The sequence below is a fragment of the Pan troglodytes genome, chromosome 16 (assembly GCF_028858775.2).
Source record: "Pan troglodytes isolate AG18354 chromosome 16, NHGRI_mPanTro3-v2.0_pri, whole genome shotgun sequence".
NCBI classification, from domain to species: Eukaryota; Metazoa; Chordata; class Mammalia; order Primates; family Hominidae; genus Pan; species Pan troglodytes.
This window is the reverse complement of record NC_072414.2, coordinates 86,136,140-86,155,897: the sequence shown is the minus strand read 5'-3', so window position 1 is coordinate 86,155,897 and position 19,758 is coordinate 86,136,140. Positions and strand designations below refer to the sequence as shown.

The 19,758-nt window shown below is 37.9% G+C and overlaps 1 protein-coding gene across 20 annotated transcripts in view; it reads right to left on the bottom strand.

Annotated features, from left to right (window-relative positions):
- MCTP2 (multiple C2 and transmembrane domain containing 2) overlaps positions 1 to 19,758 on the bottom strand; it is a 254,545-nt gene that overhangs the window by 126,344 nt on the left and 108,443 nt on the right. For 14 of the 20 annotated variants that reach the window (XR_010151516.1, XR_010151517.1, XM_016927477.4 and 11 more), the window contains exons 6-9: positions 19,063 to 19,139; positions 18,414 to 18,525; positions 14,171 to 14,206; positions 1,983 to 2,147 (exon numbers count right to left, since the gene is read on the bottom strand). Coding sequence is in view for 15 of the 20 variants with exons in the window: in XM_016927477.4 (XP_016782966.2) it covers positions 1,983 to 2,147; positions 14,171 to 14,206; positions 18,414 to 18,525; positions 19,063 to 19,139 (390 nt within the window). In the remaining 5 variants the exon portion in view is untranslated. Of the gene's footprint in view, positions 1 to 1,982; positions 2,148 to 14,170; positions 15,147 to 15,833; positions 15,885 to 17,325; positions 18,325 to 18,413; positions 18,526 to 19,062; positions 19,140 to 19,758 lie in introns of those variants that run through there. The other 6 variants (XM_063794366.1, XM_063794365.1, XM_063794360.1 and 3 more) reach the window with 3 other exon arrangements.

The window sequence follows — 19,758 nt, the reverse complement described above, 5'->3', positions numbered from 1 at the left end:
TTATCCACCAAGTTACAAAGAGTACTGTTACCTCACAAGAAACCATAAATTATATATACACACACACACACAGTGGACATATATCAACAGACATCTTACAATTGTCTCTCTTATAGGACATCACACTAATTGCTTAATTGAATGCGAGTAACAGTTTTGTTGGCATATCCATTCAATGCTAGCTTACTAACTATATAAATTAACAGTTTAGGGTCTTAATTAACATCTGTCAGCTGCATTAAATGAGAAACCCACGACTTGTATATTGCTACCTATTTTTAAATCCAAAGTTAGCGAATCCAGTTACTAGGATTGGAGAAAGACTAGGAAATTCCACTGCAGCCAAACCTAAAAATGAACGAGAGTGACTTGAAAACTCCACAAGTGTTTCTATATTCTTCAAAAGTGATTCAAACTGCTTCTACGTTTGGTTTATTGGCAGGGTTTTCATTTTTGTTTCCTTTATATAGAGATTAAATATGTGAATACAAAGTGAGCAAGAATGTTGGTCCCAGAGTATTAGGCTCTAGGGGTGCAGTGTCAGGTATTAAATCCCCGTACCAACTATTCTTGCATCAGAAAAACATAGAGAACTCAGACCTCGGCTGTAGCCAATGTCATGTAAAATCATTTCAGCTGTTTTTCACATCAGGCTTAATATATTGGATCACAGAATTTAGAAATCAGGGTGGAAAAAAAAAAAACAAAAAAACAAAAAAACAAAAAACAAAACAAGAAAAGCCCTGTTAGACCACAAATTAAATGCAGTATTATTCCCCAAGGGTGAATGTAGCAGATACTGAACTAATTCTACACTTCACCTTAGTCCAAAGGGCTAAGTGTGCTTAGTGATGAATAATTTTTCCACAAATCCTTAGCCTGACCCTGGCAAGCTAAAGGAATCTTAGTAGAGAGATATGGTTATCCTGGATACCCTCACTGTGAGGCAAAGCCTGAAATCACCTGGTTAAAATAATTATCTGCATACTTCTGTCTTAACACGCCCTCAATTTTCACATTTTTTATAAACTATTCTTCAACATGAGCTTCAATTCTCTACTTTGTGCTAGAGTAAATGACATGTAATATTTGATTCTGTACTGAAAATTGTGCAGTGCGCACAACCTCTTGCCTCCCTAAATCATTTTCCAACTTGTCTGTATCTGCTGCATCCTCGATGCTAGGAATATCCTCGGTTATATTTTCAAAATCGTCCACTGATTTTTTTTTTCCTGTGTGGCTTTTGGCAAGTGATTTAAGTTTCAAGTACCCCAGAGCTCCTTCAAGCCATAAAACATAGGAAATATTCCTGTCTGACAGTTATGTAAAACTAATTAATTATCATGCTTTAGGGACTATAGTTTTTGAAATAAAATCCACACCAAATTACGAAGATTAAAAATTAAATGGAATTTGGATCAGCAGAATAAGATGAATTATTTTTAAAGACAGTTAAAATGCCATTATGTTTGTTTAAAATAAATCACTTTTCATACTTTGGATAGTTTATTATTTTTAATCCCAGCAAAAAACAGCAGCACTAGATACTATTTTTGGCGTGAAGACTAGCAAGCAAGAGAAAGCAAATATTTTTAATTATCTCACATATTTTAACTCAAATATCACGTATTATGCTATTCTATTTTTGTACCATTTTGAAAACTTTTACTTATCCTTTTCCCACATTCTATGAAACATAGTTTGCTTATTTTCAAATTGAAAATAAGTCACACATTCAAATCTATGATTTAATAAGGTTTCTCTAGCTCTGAGTTACTAAATTAAACTGTACTAAGCAATTAAAACAATACCCACATTAATTGACTGCATCTATACAATTATTTTGTTTTCTGCTCTTTAATATAGTTAGGAGGGCTGAACATAAATTACTTCTACTTTTGTAAAATTTAAAGTGGGAAACAGTATTTAATTTTTTTTTATTTTAAAGATACTGTTCTCCTTATGGAAAAGATGGAACTTACCTTACTTTTATACCTCTGATCTCCCAGTTTTAACTGGACAAACATCTCTGTCATGCTTCCTCCTGAGACATTCTTCCCTTCCAACAAAGTTATACTTATAATCCCGTTCCAGAGTTGGTTCTTTTTCAAGGACTCAGAGAGCCGTAGGTTGCGTATCAAAGAGGACTAAAGCAAAAAATAAAGATGACATGTAAACTTGCTTCTAATTCCTGAGAGTGACTTTGATGAACATAGGAATTCCAACTTTCAGTATTTAATTATAAAAAAAATTCCTCCCTGCCTGGGGAAAACTGTTATTTTCATTGGTTTTGCAAACCTGCTGTCACAGTTATGTGACTTCCTTCTCAAGCTTTGGAGTGGTAATAATATAGTGAAGGATGAGTATATGCAACACTTTGACTTGGCACTGGCCAGTACTCCCACCCAGATGCGCTCTTTGGTGGGACTCCTTCAACTGGGCCTTTAGCTATTTTAATAGTGTGAGAGGAAGAAAGACATTCTGGGCAACAGAGATATTATACCAGAACAAGGCATTGCTTTGCAAGGAAGCAAAATATCTCTGGGCATTCAGAAATAATGACTTTGAATTTATCCTTCACATTTGAATCTGTCTCCACTTCTCTTTATTCCTTGGGGTACTACCAAAAGCCCTATACCATGTAAGATTCACTAGTCCAAATAGAGCCTCCAGTGGCCTAGCTGGCCAAATGAGCTTTGCAGACCTGGGGTGGGGGTGGGAGGGAAGGGGGCGTATAAAGCACATCTCACTGCACCTGGGACCCAGGAGGGGTTCAATAACTTAACTCTTATTTCCTTTGCTAAATTATATTACTCACACTCATACATACCTTGGAGGAAAAAGGCAAATGTCCTGTTATAAGTTGTAAATAGAGTAGTCACACTTCATTTTTTAATTTCCACTATGTAAATTTTCAAACATACACAAAGGTAAAGAGAAGAGTATAATAAATCTCCATGTACTTAATTACCAGATTCACTGTCTGGCAAATCTTATTTTACCTATGCCTTCATTCCTTTCTGGTTGAAATATCTTAAAGCAAAATCCACATTTGTTTTTACATAACAATCCTGCTATGATCACACTCAATGGCGTTAACCATAAGTTGTCTAGCATATTAAATACACAGTGCATATTCACATTTCCCTGATGGTCTCAACCATGCCTTTTTATGGCTAGTTTGTCTGAGTCGGGATCCCCACATGATCCACACGCTGCATTTAGTTAGCAGAGTTCATTTACGTTGTCCGTTCAATAAGTGAAATAACACAAGCATAGGCTTCTTTATTGAAGGAGAAATAAATGGGCTGAAGAATGTAAATGGTGCTGAGCATCATCGTCGAGCAATGAATTTCTAACACTATATATTCATTCCTGTCATCGCTCGCTATATCTTCCAGATCATTTAGACACCAATTTGCTCGGACACCAGTTAGTCACAATTTATCACAACAAATGGTATGTCAGTACCATAGTCATTATAGCCCAGCTTACCTCATCGAACCCAGGCCACTCCACCACTCTTAATAAATGATGCAACAATGCCACACTAGGTATTTTGATCATTTATGACAATCTTAAACAAAATACATTCAAGAAAACACATATTCCCAAACTTCCTATCTGTATTACTCCATTATCACACTGCTATAAAGAACTGCCTGGTGGGAAATTTATAAAGGAAAGAGGTTTAATTGACTCAGGGCAGCGTGGCTGGGGAGGCCTCAGGAAACAATCACAGTGGAAGGTGAAGGGGAAGCAAGGCACCTTCTTCACAAGGCGGCAGGAAGGAGAAGTGCCGAGTGAAGGGGAAAGATCCCCTTATAAAGCCATCAGATCTCAAGAGAACTCATGAGAATCTATCATGAGAACAGCATGGGGGAAACCACCCCCATAATTCAGTTACTTCCACCTGGTCTTTCCCTTGACAAGTGGGGATTATGGGGATTACAATTCAAGATGAGATTTGGGTGGGGACACAAAGTCTAACCATATCAATATCCATGTGACTTTTCTCTTAAAACACACAGACACACACACACACATAGGTTCTGCAGGTGCTGAGATAGAACAGAAGGGGCAAATGAGGAAAGAATTTTAAAAAGAAAGAACTATCCTCTTCTCTGGTGAACATAAGTAATTCCTTCTTACTTCATATATATATATATATATATACATATATGGGAATATATGTATAGGAATATTTTAACTATTTCATAAACCTTTATTATTGAATATGTTCCATCCGGAATAATATATGATCATTATTATTGTTATTATATATAAAAATAATATATTCCAGATATAACATACTCAATAAAGGTTTATGAAACAGTTAAAATTAAGTGATTTTTGTATTGGTCATATACACACACCATCACAATATATAAATAGATGTATCTGCATATATGCACATATATCTATAGATGTTTATATAGATATCGATATACTGAATACATTTTCTAGCTTATTAGGTACATGGGCTAAAAACTTCTACCTTTAAAACAAAAATGAGATTTTGATTCATATATCCTGTTGCAATTCCTCCTTTTGCTTTTTTTCTTCTTAAAGTTTGACTTGCCAACCAACAAGCTAAAGCATGACCTGTCCCACGGCCATGCTTCAAAGTTCCGACAGATATATTCCTCCCTAAACACTGCATCTATTTCAAAATCCTTTTTATAAAAAAGGGAGTAATGTCCACAAAGGATCAAAGGGCATCCTACAGTCTGGCAATTGCTTAAGAAAAATGGCAGCACTTCCATGAAATATGCCCTAAAATAATTTTGCGGCTTGGTATGTCCTAATTTCAAATTGGATGTTTATCTTGGAAAGGCTTCTATCTAACTTGTCCATAAAACAGCTCCACTTAGCTCTATGAGCTCTGTGAAAATGGAATCCAAAGCTGGTTATGAAGGGGGCCTAGAGATCGGTTCCATATGGCGGAACAGCATGGGAGGGCAAGGCTGAGGACTGTATCAGGCGCGACTTGGCTGGAGCTCCTGATCTATCCACGGACACTCGTTGCATTACACCATAACATCTGGATTATTGCTTGTAATGTCCCTGGGAAATATCCACTTTCCATCAAAGCTTTTATCTATCTCAGTCGGACTTTGAACATTTTAGTATTTAACGCAGTCATGTTTGATCTGATGGACTTGCTCTCTGCTGTCCAGGATTTTTTCTATCCCCTCCTAAAGGGAGGGCAGGAGAAGTATTTATTGCAGAGTTCACAGATAGAAAAGAACACAAGACCTTTATTCTACTTATTACACCCCAAATATTTCTGCAAACCACTATAAGGTTATTTCTCAAATAAAGTTTCATCTGTGATCCACACATTCTGGTGGAGGTGTACTTTAAAGACGTCTCTTAATTACTTTAACATTTCTCTTCCATACTTGATAGGTTTGATGAGGCCTCAGACCAGGGAGTCTGGGGTTCAGGGTAGGGCCTGGGCCATCTAATGTGTGCTTTCTTGCAGAGCTGGGCTCGCAAAAGTCTTTTGTGCTCTTCAAACACCCCTTTTTTCCCTCACAATAAATCAACTCATCTGCACTCACTCAGCTGAATAGCTTAGGTTTTCATGCCTGTGCCCGAACCTATACGTGAAATTTGTCATCTTAATGCAGCCAGGAATGTGAAAGGAGAGAAGGAAATGACCCATCACAGGGGAAAGCCACCCCACCTGAACTGAAACAGACGCCAAGAGATAGTGAAAAGTTTCGGGGCCCTGACCCTAATTTCTCAGCAGACATAATGGATACAATACAGTACATCAGGGTTTTGTTATTTTTCTCCTTCCTCCCAAAGGATCAGACCTTTCGCTATTCCTATGTTGATTCATTCATCTGCTCTGTCTTTCTCAGCCCCCACCTCACCAAATCCCCACCCATTTTTCTAAAACAGAAAAGGTGACTTCCACTTAAGGCACACTGGCTAGTTATTCATAGTGAAAACAAGGTGTGCTGTACCAGTTAGAAACATATTAACTTCTGTAAAAGAGCTTTGAAAACACTAATTTACTTCTCGTTCAACACCATCCCGAGGCAGGAAGGGGAGAAACTTTGCGGTGGGACTAAAGTCATTCAAACAGGTAGGGAATATGAGGATTCAAACAGGTAGGGAATCCTCGTAAGTTTCTGATCTAGGACTAGACTCTAAAACAGGGAATGTACCGTCATTGCTGGAATACACGAAACGGACTACAGTTTGCTGGCATGCATTATTTGATGTTTTGGGCCTGGGGACATGCTGGGGAGATAGTGATGTGAATTCCAGTATCCCTTTTCCTTGGCATGGCTGCAGAGGAAACTGAGGAAGGATGGACAGGTCAGCTTGGTGCCTCTTATCTGTCTGAGGCCAGGTGGTGCCTCTTATCTGTCCCAGGCCAGGAAGAGTGGCAGAGAGGTCAGGAGGAAAGAAATCCTAAAAGGAGGGCATGAAGTCAGGAGCTGGAGCCACAGCCTACGGCCATCAAAAGCAAGATTACATTCAACTAGGTGGCACTCCAGAACTGACGATGCCAAGCAATACCCACGGGATAATTCTCCAAAATACTCTCTTGCATATAACACAATACCAATCAGCCAACCAAAAAAGAGAGAAGTAAGAAAAGGCACTGACCAGAGCATACCTGCCAGGTGCCAAATAATGTACTGGTACTCCATACATAGTCTCAGAGACAGAAGGATAAACATATCAGTGTTCTCGTGGTGCCAATAAATCCCATTTTGACTCTCATTAATTGTTTTTCCTAAGTCATTATGGGAAAGTAAGTAGTCAATGGAAACAAATGCATTTAAAAAAATCAACTTCGTAAGAAAAATGAGTAGTAAAGTCAGATTCCAACTATGTTGACCACTGCTTTGAAAACTAAAGAGAAAACATTGAGCCTATAAAATGTTTCACTGAAATATTCCTTTCAAGCTTTTTCAACATGTAAAACTACTGTTCCTTGTCAACAGCTTTTATTGCATGACATGAGAAGATCCATACATCCATGGAACAGGCTCCCAGGGAAAATTCTTCTCTGCAGCTCCTCTCTATCATCTGAAGAGGATACTGGACCCATAAATTCTCCTAGAACTACACAGAAATCCTTGCATGAGAATAAAAAGAAAACCTTTTAAATTTCCCACATGTAAAACTCCACAGAAGTTGCAATTTATACTTGTAGATAAAAATGGTATCAGTTCCAGAGATATGAATAATCTGTGTACAAATACATTAGCTATAAAAGCTTTGCATTAAATTTTTTTAAATTATAAGATAAAATTGTCACTCAATTTTTGTACTTAAAAATAAAAATAGATTAAGAGAAGATTTAAAAAAATAGTTAAAGACTGCACATACCCAGTGACTCTCAGATTTTAGGACCAGCAAAATGCTTCTAATGCATTTCCTACTATTAAAAAAAAAAAATGAAGAGATAAAACAACACAACAACAAAGGCCATGTGATTCAACAAGATTTTCTTTTTGCCCTGACCTGTAGGAAGCTCAAGTTATATGTTGGGCTCATGTGCAATAGTATTAATTGTCTTGTATTTCTTGATTTACTTGTATAATCCTGCTACCCTTCACTTCTCTATTGTTCTATATTTCTTACTTAAAATACTTTATAAGCACCCCTACCCAGGGCTGGGAGTAGTGTGAAGCAGTGAGGTACACGGCTCATGCTCCAGGTTCTGCAAGTGCAGGGCTGGTGCATCAGCCTGGATGCCTTTTATTTTATTTTATTTTATTTTATTTTATTTTATTTTATTTTATTTTGAGACGGAGTCTCGCTCTGTCACTCAGGCTGGGTTGCAGTGATGTGATCTCGGCTCACTGCGACCTCTGCCTCCCAGGTTCAAGCAATTCTCCTGCCTCAGCCTCCCAAGTAGCTTGGACTACAGGAGTATTTTTTGTATTTTTAGTAGAGACAGGGTTTCACCATGTTGGCGAGGAGTGGTCTCGAACTCCTGACCTCAAGTGATCCACCTGACTCGGCCTCCCAAAGTGCTGGGATTACAGGCGTGAGCCACCGTGCCCAGCCCCGGATGCCCTTTTATGTTTTGCACCCAGAGCACCTCTCTTGCCTCACCTTAATCCCAGCCTACCTCCATCACCTTATGGTTAGGAGCCAGAGCCATGGCCTCCAAGGCTTGCCCTTCCTTACATCTCCTGCTTTTTCTCCTACAATTCCCAGCATCCTTCTTTATACTCTAGTCCTTCCCAGGGCTTCTCAAACTTGAAGGTGCTTGACAGTCACCTGAAGGGCTTGTTCAAAGATGGCTGCACCTCATTTCCAGAGTTTCTGATTGAAGAAGTCTAAGATGGGAGCCAGGAAGTTGGATTTCTAACCACTACCAGCTGCGGCTGGTCCAGGGGACACACCGAAAAGCAAGCTGTTTAGAGCCCTACAATAAATAGTTTGGAGATTTTACCATATGCCACACTATTTTATCCTGAAATGTTTCCATTCATTTCATCCTCTTTCTCAATTGATGAGATTCATTCCAGTCTTTTTTTTTTTTTTTTTTTTTTTTTTTTTTTTTTTTGAGACAGAGTCCCGCTGTGTTGCCCAGGCTGGAGTGCAGTGCTGCGATCTCGGCTCACTGCAAGCTCCGCCTCCCAGGTTCACACCATTCTCCTGCCTCAGCCTCCAGAGTAGCTGGGACTACAGGCGCATGCCACCACGCCCGGCTAATTTTTTGTATTTTTAGTAGAGATGGGGTTTCACCATGTTAACCAGGATGGTCTCGATCTCCTGACCTCGTGATCCGCCCACCTCAGCCTCCAGTGTTTTTTTATCTGAGGGCTTTCCTGAGCCCAACACAGAGACCAGCATCCAACCCACTCCACCCACCTGAAAGGCCAGGATAATGGTCTCACTGCACCCTTTGAATACCTCCATCACTAATTCTCATTTCTTCTACCTGCTCATCAATTCTGATGACTGAGTCTAATTCACCCTGTATCCAAGGACAGGTTCTACCACAAGTGTATGTGCTCAGTGAGAGGTTTTGGGGCAAAACTGAGTCAAACATCACTGAGAGGAGAGATTTGATGAGATGTTAAGGAAGACAGTCCCTCTGTCCCTCTGGTGTGGAGTACATACAAGCTTTGAAAGTTCTGATAAATTGATAGCTTCACCTAAACAAGGCTACAGCTTCCAGGAAGGAGGAAAGCCTCTAGAAGTCATTCTGTCCAGGTTAATACTGACCTAGACTTCATAATAAGGCATCAGAAGCATCAGGGTTACGACATTCAGCAGTGGGTCAGTGCAGTGCGACATTTAGATTGATTGATTGATAGATGAAATAGAGATAGAAGACAGATAGAGACAGGTAGATAAATTAGATAGATGAGCTAAATTAGATCATAGATGGAAAACAGACAAGCAGATAGAGGTAGGTGTACAATAAGCACATAGATAAATGTGGCTGTTTTGAGTATTCAGTTCTCCAATCCTTTGAGTTTAACCAAGAAAATAAAAAGGTAACAGATGTTACTAGGAGTGGGCATTTGAATTCAGTGAAGAATGCATGAAAACAAAAAAACAGTACAACAAACAAAAAAACTGTATTAATTTGGGAATAATTCCAGGTAAAACACACTTCCTTTAAGTCCTCAAATGGACCATATTTCCTCCTGCAAGAGGGTTTTACTTGTACTACTTCCTGGGCCAACACAGAAATAAGACATGTGAGTTCAATTAGAGAAAGTGGTACAGTGAGAGAGGGCATTCACCTAGAAGATGACAGAAGTGGCATCTTTGAGTAGCTCCTTTTCAACCCAAAGATATATGACTACAGACAATCAGAAAATGTCTCCTGGTTCTCACCTGGGCTCTGGTCATGGAGCAGTTCATTTGAGAGAGAGAGGAAGACAGAGAGAGAGGAGAAAGGAGAGGAGAGAAATGGAGGGGAGGAGGGAGATAGGGGAGGGGGAGAGGGGGAGGGGGAGAGGGGGAGGGGAGGGGGTGGGGGAGAGGCGGGGAGGGGGGAGGGAGAGTGGGGGGGAGAGGAGGAGGGGGAGATGGGGAAGCGGAGTGGGGAGGGGGAGAGGGGGAGGGGAAGAGGAGGAGGGGAAGAGGAGGAGGGGGAGATGGGGAGGGGGAGATGGGGAGGGGGAGATGGGGAGGGGGAGATGGGGAGGGGAGTGGGGGAGGAGAGTGGGGGAGGGGAAGGGGGGAGGGGAGAAGGGGGGAGAGGGGGAGAAGGGAAGGGAGGGGGAAGAGGGGGAGGGGGAAGAGGGGGAGGGGGAAGAGGGGGGGAAGAGGGGGAGAGGGGAGAGGGGATGGGGAGGAGGATGGAGAGGGAGGGGAATGGGGGAGAGGGGAGAGGCGATGGGGGATGGGGATGGAGAGGGAGAGGGGATGGGGGATGGAGAGGGAGAGGGAAGAGGGGGAGGGGGATGGGGAGAGGGGGACGGGGAGAGGGGGAAGGGGAGAGAGGGAAGAGGGGGAGGGGGAAGAGGGAAAGGGGGAAGGGGAGGGGGAGGGGATAAAGGGGAGAGAGGGAGAGGGGAGCGGGGATGGGGAGGGGGATGGAGAAGGAGGGGGATGAGGAGGAGGGGGAAGAGGGGGAGGGGAAGGGGAGAGGGGAAAGGGGGAGAGGGAGGGGGAGTGAGCAAAGTGGGAGAGAGGGAGGGGGAGAGGGGAAGGGGGAAGGGGAGAGGGAAGGGGGAAGGGGAAAGGGGAAAGGGAAGAGAGGGAGAGGGGACAGGGGGAGGGGGAGGGGGATGGAGGGTGATAGGATGGAGAGGCAGTGGGAAGAGGGGGAGGGGGAAGAGGGAGAGGGGGAGGGGGAAGAGGTGGATGGAGAGGGAGAGAGGGGAGGGTGATGGAGAGGGGGTGATGGAGAGGGAGAGAGGAGAGGGAGAGGGGGAGGAAGATGGGGAGGGGGAGAGGGAGAGGGGATGGAGAGGGAAGGGGGAACGGAGAGGGAGAGAAAGAAGGGGGATGGAGAGTGAGAGAGGAGAGGGAGAGGGGAAGGGAGATTGATTCCCTCCAAATGCTATGACTGTCTTCTCAGTGTATGTAGCCAGGTGGAGGCCAGCTGATAGGAGTGCCTAGAGAATGTATCTTGCAGAGGTCAGCCTTTGCAATAACAGAGAGGAACCAAAATAAAAGAATATAAAAACAAACAGGCCAACAATTGGCACTAGAAGTCAATTAATTTCATACAGAAAAAAATTACACTAGTATAAGTCATGTTTCTTACTTTAGACAGCAGACATATTAATACATACAACAGAGGGTCAAAAGAGAGGCTACGTAAGAGTATGTACTTATCTCGGTAAAAATTCATCTAAAGTAAAGATAATCCATAACTAAATAGCCATTGTAGTCAGACATAACACCTATACACACCCAAATAATAGCAGGGGGTGTGGGGAGTGTATGTGTGTGTGTGTGTGTGTGTGAATGTGTGTGTGTGTGTGTGTGTGTGAGAGAGAGAGACAGAATATGTGCAGTTTCTGAACACAATCAGTAATTTGTCAAAGCCATTTTTTATCATTGCTTTTTTGTCTTTATATTAGACTATTTGATATAAGGTAAATAACCACTGTTAATATTTTTTAGCTCTCGAATTGTTATAAAAATTAGAAAAGAGGGAAATAAGGCTTGGAAACAAATCTGGTCACACCAAAGATTGTATATAGTAAATACATAAAGAGAACTAGGTGTCGAATTCAACCCTATTAAATGAAATTCCCAATTCTTATTTGAAGGCCCATTTTTAAAGGCAATCTCATTGTATTTACTATATTGAAATCCAGGGCCGAATGGTAAGAAAACAGTTGAAAAAAAGAATCTACAAAGGCCATTCAGGAACCTTTTGGATGATGCAAAATTATAGATTTATGGCATTAAGAAGCAATTATCTGAATAAAGTTATTATAAGAAAAAGATTCAGGTGAAAAAGCTAATGATATTTTTAGGTAATACATTCCTTAGGACTAGTAAAAATTTTAATACTCAGAGCTAAGTAATCTTCTTTATGTTAAATTATTACATAATATTAAATACAATGTGGAAATCCTAAAATAGAACCTGATAATTTAAAAATACCAAAAGATAGGCCGACCAGGGTATTTTAACTACTTTTACAGGTTGTTGATCAAGCGTCTATAAAGTCTCCATGTGACTAATTTCCATAAGCCAAATTAGACACTACCTGACTTTTCTCTTTAAAACTGTACATTCTCAGAAGCAAAAAGTCAACATAATTGAAATTTCCCAGCAAAATATAACTTGTGTGCCTTGAATAAGAGCATAAGTAGCTTTCAAAAATTAATAAAGTGAACTTTATTTATCTAGGATTTTATTAAACATGTATACTCGGGATGGGCGCGTATTATATCCCTGAGCCCAGTGCACTGAAGTCAAATTCGAGAAACTACCATGATGGGAAAAAAGCAAAAAAAGACAAACAGCTCAGTTCTAAGACACAACTCTGAAGTATACATATAAATACTGCTCTCCGGGATCTTCTGTTTCCTTCATATTTTTGATAACTTTACCCAGGCCGTCAACATTTTTTCTATTCCCCCTCATTCGTTTGGCCATTCTTCCACAACCTCTCCTGTCCTCCCTAGACTCCAATATTCCCCAAGCTCACAATCTTTCTTTCTAGCCTTTATGTTCTTCCACAAACTGCCAGTGCTCTTCCACGGACCAAAGCTCCCTAACTAAAGATGGTTATTGATGTACAGTACCAGTGTTTTAGTGCAGCAGCAGAATCAATAAACGAGAAAATACTGCTTTGTCAGGCTTGCCTAAAGCATTCTGGGAAACTTTACTGCTTTGGGTGGTTACAGAAACTCTTAATATGGGAGAGTGAGAGCTGGGCTTTGTCCTGTGGCGAGAAATGATGTTCTTCTACCCTCTAGTGACTATAAAGGAATAAGGCAAATGTTGAAGGAATTTTTGAGATGGCTCCGTGTTATTATTTCTTGAATATTAATTTTATTACTAAAAAGAATCAGAGTCTTGGGAACCAAGTGAACTCATACGGTAACAAGACACCTTATGAGAATTATTTTAAAGTGTTCATAATGCAAAGGGTATATCTTTTAGTAAGTATGAGTCAGAACTCTGTTTCCTTCGTATTTTCAAAAGCAAGATTTGAAAGTTTGCTTTCTTCTTAAGTGACTAGTAAAAGTCAGTTTAAAATTCTCTGTTTCTCTCTTTCGCTCTCTCAGTCTCTCATCCGCATCCAAACTCCAGTCTTTGAGCTGGCAGTGGCCCCAGTTTCAAACTCCTTATTATGTAGAGAAATAAGTAACTGAGGTACAGTGACATTAGAAATCAGAGCTGGCGTATTTGTGTGCACATATATGTGGGTGTGCAAATACAGGCATTCACCGAGATCATCTGTACATCTTCCGATCACACACACCACCACCACCACAATTCAGAAACTGAAGGAACAGTCTCAAATATTGCATCATTTCATAGGAATTATTTTGTTGTTATTTCTCCTTACAAAGTATAATTTCTCCTTAATTTATAAATTAAGTTATAAATACTTTTTTGCTGTGTTTATTTTTACACTAATTTTCACATTTAGTCATTTATGTTACAACTGGCTACTTTAATAACTTCATAAATTAATAATGCATTCTTGCACCTTTTATAAATCAGACAGAAATGTATAATTGCTTAAAAAGATACTATCAATGTAAAAACTAAATAACCAGCAATTCATGAGAAAGCTTTAAAGGAAATTTTACCAAAAATTTATAAATGGCTTTTTCAAAAGATATTAAAGAGACTTAAAAAGTGTACCGCATATTTCTTTCAACCTTTACATTGCCCCTACAACACCAATGCTAGTTTCCATCTCATGGCAAATAACTTCCTAGATGGACTAAATCTAACCATGCTAAACTCTAAATAATCCAAGCTAAGCTTAATGAAGTGTAACACTCTAACATGGCCGGTACATATAAAATGCCACCACTAAAACAAGAGTCAGCTCAAACATCTGGCAATACCCTTATTAAATAAAATTTTTAAAGGAAGGTTGTTTTCTTATTCATAACAGCAGTAAGAGGAAAAGAATTCTGTTTGATGTAAAGATTGCGTAATATCTATCATGTAGTCCCTTTTGTTTGCTACAAAGACAAAATTTTTAACCAAATGATCTAAAGGAAAAAAAAAGTATATTTACCTTGCTGGCACTTAATCGCTTCCGATTTGACCAACGCTAAAGATTTGTGTCCGCGGAATGGTGAAAATGGCAAAATAAAACAGAGGAAGATAGAATCATTATCAATGTAATTATATTATGTTAGATGGTCCAGGTTACATTCAGATAATTAATATCCAAGTTCTGAGGTTATAGAGAAAGCATATTTGAGCAAGAAAATAGAAACAACAACAAAGAGTCACATGTATGTGGTTGTGTTACATCATTTTCTCTAAGTATTCAGTATGAAAAAGCCATGACATAAAAATACTGTTCAATCTTTAGAAGTACATTTTTAAAAATTATCTTAAAACACTGTATTATTCTCTCTAAAAAAGCAGAAAGGTTTCTTCTGCTTGAAATACTCAGATATTATAAAAATGTTTAAGAAATTCATGACCACTGATAGTTGATGTTTAGGTTTCCATAGTTTTAGATGCTAGAAAAAAATAATTCCATTTACTTCGAGTAAATCTCAGTATTCAAAACACTAGACAAAATATGAATAATTATTGCATAATTAAGAAAATGTGCTAATGCAGTATCTAAGGAAAAGGAAAAAAATTTCTAAATAGCAAGAAACTTCACCACTGTTCTCTTTTGATCTCTCCTCTGTCATGCTAAGGCTGCTGAATTTGGTCTACAAATTCTCTCCAAGCAAAACCCTCTCATCACTCCTGTCACCATTCAGTACTGCAAAGCTCCACTGTGGCTGGTTAACAAGCTAACTGGTTGTTACAACTTGGATAAATTTGGGAGGTTTACAACTCAATTATAAATCTAATTGAGCAGACCACATTTACTATTTTTCTTAAGAAAAAAATACCTTTAGGTAAATGACCGATCCACTTTGCCAATATGTCTTCCCAATACATTAGAAACCAGAAAATAATAATCTTCAGGGGAAATCCACTTACATTGCATTGACCAGCAACTAGAAATGTTGGTACAGAAATGACTGAAAAATATTCTTCATTAATTACATGTCCCCCAGTGATATTGGGAGTTCAACATTCAGCCTATGACAGAGTTATAGGTACTATTACCTGGATATTAATATCAGGGTTTTTTTTTTTTTTGTATTTTCCTGAAATAGTGACAGATATTTTCACCCAAACCAACCACCAAAATTAATTACCATCTTTTAGGTACACAGGGATATTTAGGCCTTTTGACACACAGGAACGCATTTGATATTTTTTTAACAATTACACAAGATAAAGCATGTAAATAAATTAATGGAAAATGACTATTACTATTCACTTCCTACAATGCTACCAACTACCATATATTGAGTGTCTCTACCCAATTCCAAGCACCATATTTGATAATTTCAATCTTCACAACCCTATAAAACAGACACTCTTTTTATCCTTGTTTCACATATGAGGAAATTATAGCTCAGAGAGGTTAAATAATTCTTTGAATTAACCAGACCACTGGTGGATCTAGGATTCAGACCCAGGCAGTCTGAGAACAGAACTCCTAATTTTAGCTACTATTTTTTTCCTGTTTTTTGCCACAAAAAAAGAACAGAGTATGTTTGTCACCCTTGCAGCCAGTGTCTTCCCTTCTGCCTGCACCATTCTCATATACATTTAAGTCCCTGGACACAAGAGTAAATTCATAAACATTTTGTACATACTGAGATTTTTTCAGCTTGGTTCTAAAGCGACAAAGGCTACCTCAAAGATAACTGGAAGAAAAAGGGGTAAAAAACTGAGAATTTAAACTGAAATCTCTCCATCAGAGTTTAAATTAAAATGGAAATTTATAAACAAATTATCTCACTCAAATAATCTACTGATTTCCAGTCCCAAGTGCTAGTTATTCCCACTTAAAATCCCAATATAAAAATCTCTTTAAATATTAACTCAAACTCAATGAAAAGAACAAAGATTCTGATAATCTATTTTACCCCAAGGCTCCCAATATGCACTGTTAGCTGAATAACCACACACGGCCCAGAATAAATTATTCCTCAATTAATTTTCTTTGATGAAATATATAAATGGAAAAAAACTACCAATCAGAAGAGATAAGAGTAGGCAGTTGTCTATATTTCCATTATATATATATATGTTATATATACACACGTTTATCTCCATATGTATATGTATATAGGTATTCATATATGTGTATATGTGTATATATGTATATGGATCCATATATATATGTGTATATATACATGTATCCATATATATACACACACATACATCTATATCTCCATATCCATAAATATGGATATAAAAATTCACAAAGATAGCTATTTGAATATGCAGCTATTTTCATGGAGAAATCAACTACCTTTACAAACCCAACTTGAATAAATATGGATATGGAGATAAATATATATGCATGTGTGTGTATATATATATGGAGATATATATGTGTGTGTATATATAAATATATATGTGTATATATAGAGAGAGATAAATATATATGTATGTGAGTATATATATGGAGATAAATATATGTGTATATATGGAGATAAATATGTGTATATATGGAGATAAATATATATTTGTGTATATATAAGATAAATATGTGTGTGTGTGTATATATGGGGATAAAAATATATTTATGTGTGTATACATAATCAATATAGTGTACACTAGGCTTCTGCCAGACAAAGACAAAAGAAAATAAGGAAGCACATGAGTGAGCGGACAGACATTCTGACAAAGTCTTCAACATGGGAGGTGGGGAGTCAGAGGAAACCAGGCCTACACTAAGAGGAAACATAGCTATTCTTGAGCCCTGAAAACATAGTCTCTTTGGGATCTTTTACAAAAACAGCTTCAAGCTGTGTCTAGTATTAACTGTTCTGCAATTTGAAATAAATTGAAACTAAAATGGCATTATGTTAAAACTCCAAATTCTGACAATATTAAATATCTTTTAAGTGCCAATATTACTGCTAAACATAATCTAATATGCTATAGAAAACTTCACAAAGGCAGTCATTTGAATATGCAGCTATTTTCATGGAGAAATCAACTACCTTTACAAGCCCCACTTGAATATATAAGAAATTTTTTGACGATATCAGCTGGCAAGTTGTCAACCACGTGACAAATAACTATTTACATTGCATGCTATAACCTAGCCCCCAGCTCAAGTCACCGGTCACCTACCGTATCACTGACACTGAACCCAGAGTCACGGATGCAGCAGCAATGCTGTCAAGATCAAGAAGCAGCTAAAGAAAATCCCTCCTTCTTTAGGTGGGATGCGAAAAAATACTTTTATTTTCAACATTAATTTAAGACATTTTAACATTAAAATATCTCTTTTATTGAGGTCGCAAGTGTCAACAGTGCCACTTTTTAAAAAGAAGTAATAAAAGGAATTCAAATTAAAAATAGCAGATATTTAGTTGAATCTTTGAAAAGGTAATTGAAAAGTCACACTACAGTTTTCCTACTGCTTTAAGCTATCTTCTCTGAGTTTACTAGTAAATCAATCACGGTTTTCATCATAAAAAGCTACAACTAGAAGCATAAGTGATGTCAAAAGAAAAATATTCTCCTCACCCACCCCACTGCCTCAATTCAAGAAGCATTACTGGAGACCTAATTATAAATAGGCTTTATATTTTTATATTGGATTATAAACATGCTAAATTATAATACATCTTAAAAAGCAGGTACTTCAATTGGCTTTAAAAATACTTTTCAAATAAGTCATCATCAAAGATGCTTTTGTTCTAATATAGCCTTAGAATTATAAAATATAAACCCAAATAAAATAAGATTATGATTTGTATCCACATTTTTGCTCAAAAGAAGAGTCCCAATCACATTGTGACAAAGTCTAATGCTTCACTGATGTTACAGACATCTTTGATAGGTACTGTATCAACTAGAAATTTGCAGGTACTAGACTAGAGAACATTAAAATTTCTATCTTCCCAAAAGAACTCCCAATGGAAAACTTGGTAGCTAAAAGTAAAAGAAGAAAGAAGAAACCAAAATGCTGCAAATGTATGCCTGATCATCTTAATAACACAAAAGAAATAATTCCTTAACAAATTTCCTTTCCGGTTCCTCAAAGAAGAGCATTGTATTAAAAAACAGATATTTTAAGACTCCATAAAATGTTTCACCCCCCTAAAATAATTGCAAAAACATCAGTCATCTGCTAGCTATCAAGGGACAATTGCAATGAGCCATTTCAAAACGACAAAATGAGTGGTTTCAAAAGAATAGAAGGTCCCGCTTACGTGTCTCTTGAAATCACCCTGTTTTACCACTAGGTTCAAATTTAAGACGATCACTCCCATGTCATCTTCTAAACTGTTTGGATCTTCCAGTTTTAAAATATGTTCAGTTGTTCTACAAGCAAAAAGCAACAAATAATGCTACCACTTATTGACAGGACTGTATTGACCTACACGCATCAGGAGCTTATGGTAAAAGTCTCCTACCTCTGAATAAGGATTAGACACGATGTTAAGAAAGCACAAAATTTAGGGAAAATAAAACAGTTATATTCAGAATAGAGAAACTGTTTGGCATTGTTTAATTCAACAGTTGGTTAACTGATCCCCCTCCCCTACCACTCAAATAAAATGTAAACACTTGTTTTAATTTTAAGTTATGTTAATGAAACTGAATATTAACAAATCAAAGTATGAAATCCAATACACACTTTAGAATGCATTATAAAATACTTAACATCTGACTAATATATTTGGCACCTGGAAAGCAAAAAGCCTTAAAAATACACTGAGAGTTATAACACTTTAAAGCTCTCTTTCATTTGTTCAGATATGTTGTTTTTGTCATTTGACCTCAACAAGCACCATTTAACATTATCGTAAGTTCCCTCTAAAACTCATCAATAACAATTAAAATGTAAAAATACGGTACCTGTTAAGCTCAAGATCACTGAGAATGACAAATGCAGAACCCATGAAATCAGATGTGGTTAAATCTCGATCATATACCTACAAAGAGGACAGAGGTCAATTAACACATTATTATGGTAAACCAACCGAGTTTTTCAAATTATTAACAAATGCAATAGGTTGGAAATTTTGAAATCAGTCTTTCAGATCTTGAAATACTTTGCATAGTATAGTTAAAGAGAAATTTAGTCAAGCCAATGCAGAGAACAAAATTATTCAGTCTTGCCCATTTTGCCTACTATGACCAAAATAACAGCAACGATTTCTTTTAAGGCAGTATTTATATCCATTGAAATGTTATGCACAATGGACCACTCTCTGTAGTTTAAATAGTCTGTCATTAAAATTTAGTATTTTCCACAGTGAGCAGATCTGCCAATTAAATAGAAATTTGCTAAATTTTCTATAGCAATCTCATCCTGCACTCAACTCATGCAGTTTTAACCCAGATGTTGTAGCAATTGATGCTTACAACTGGTAGCTTGAAGCTCTATTAAGTATAAAGATATTCCTAATGAGAAAGGCTTTAGTACTTGTCGCCACTGCAGTACCAGTAATAATTCTTCCACATTTGGTAGATTGAAACGCAATCAATGTAGATATTATTTTCACTGGAGTGTATCTCATTGATTGAAGAGAAACATACAGTTTGAACAAA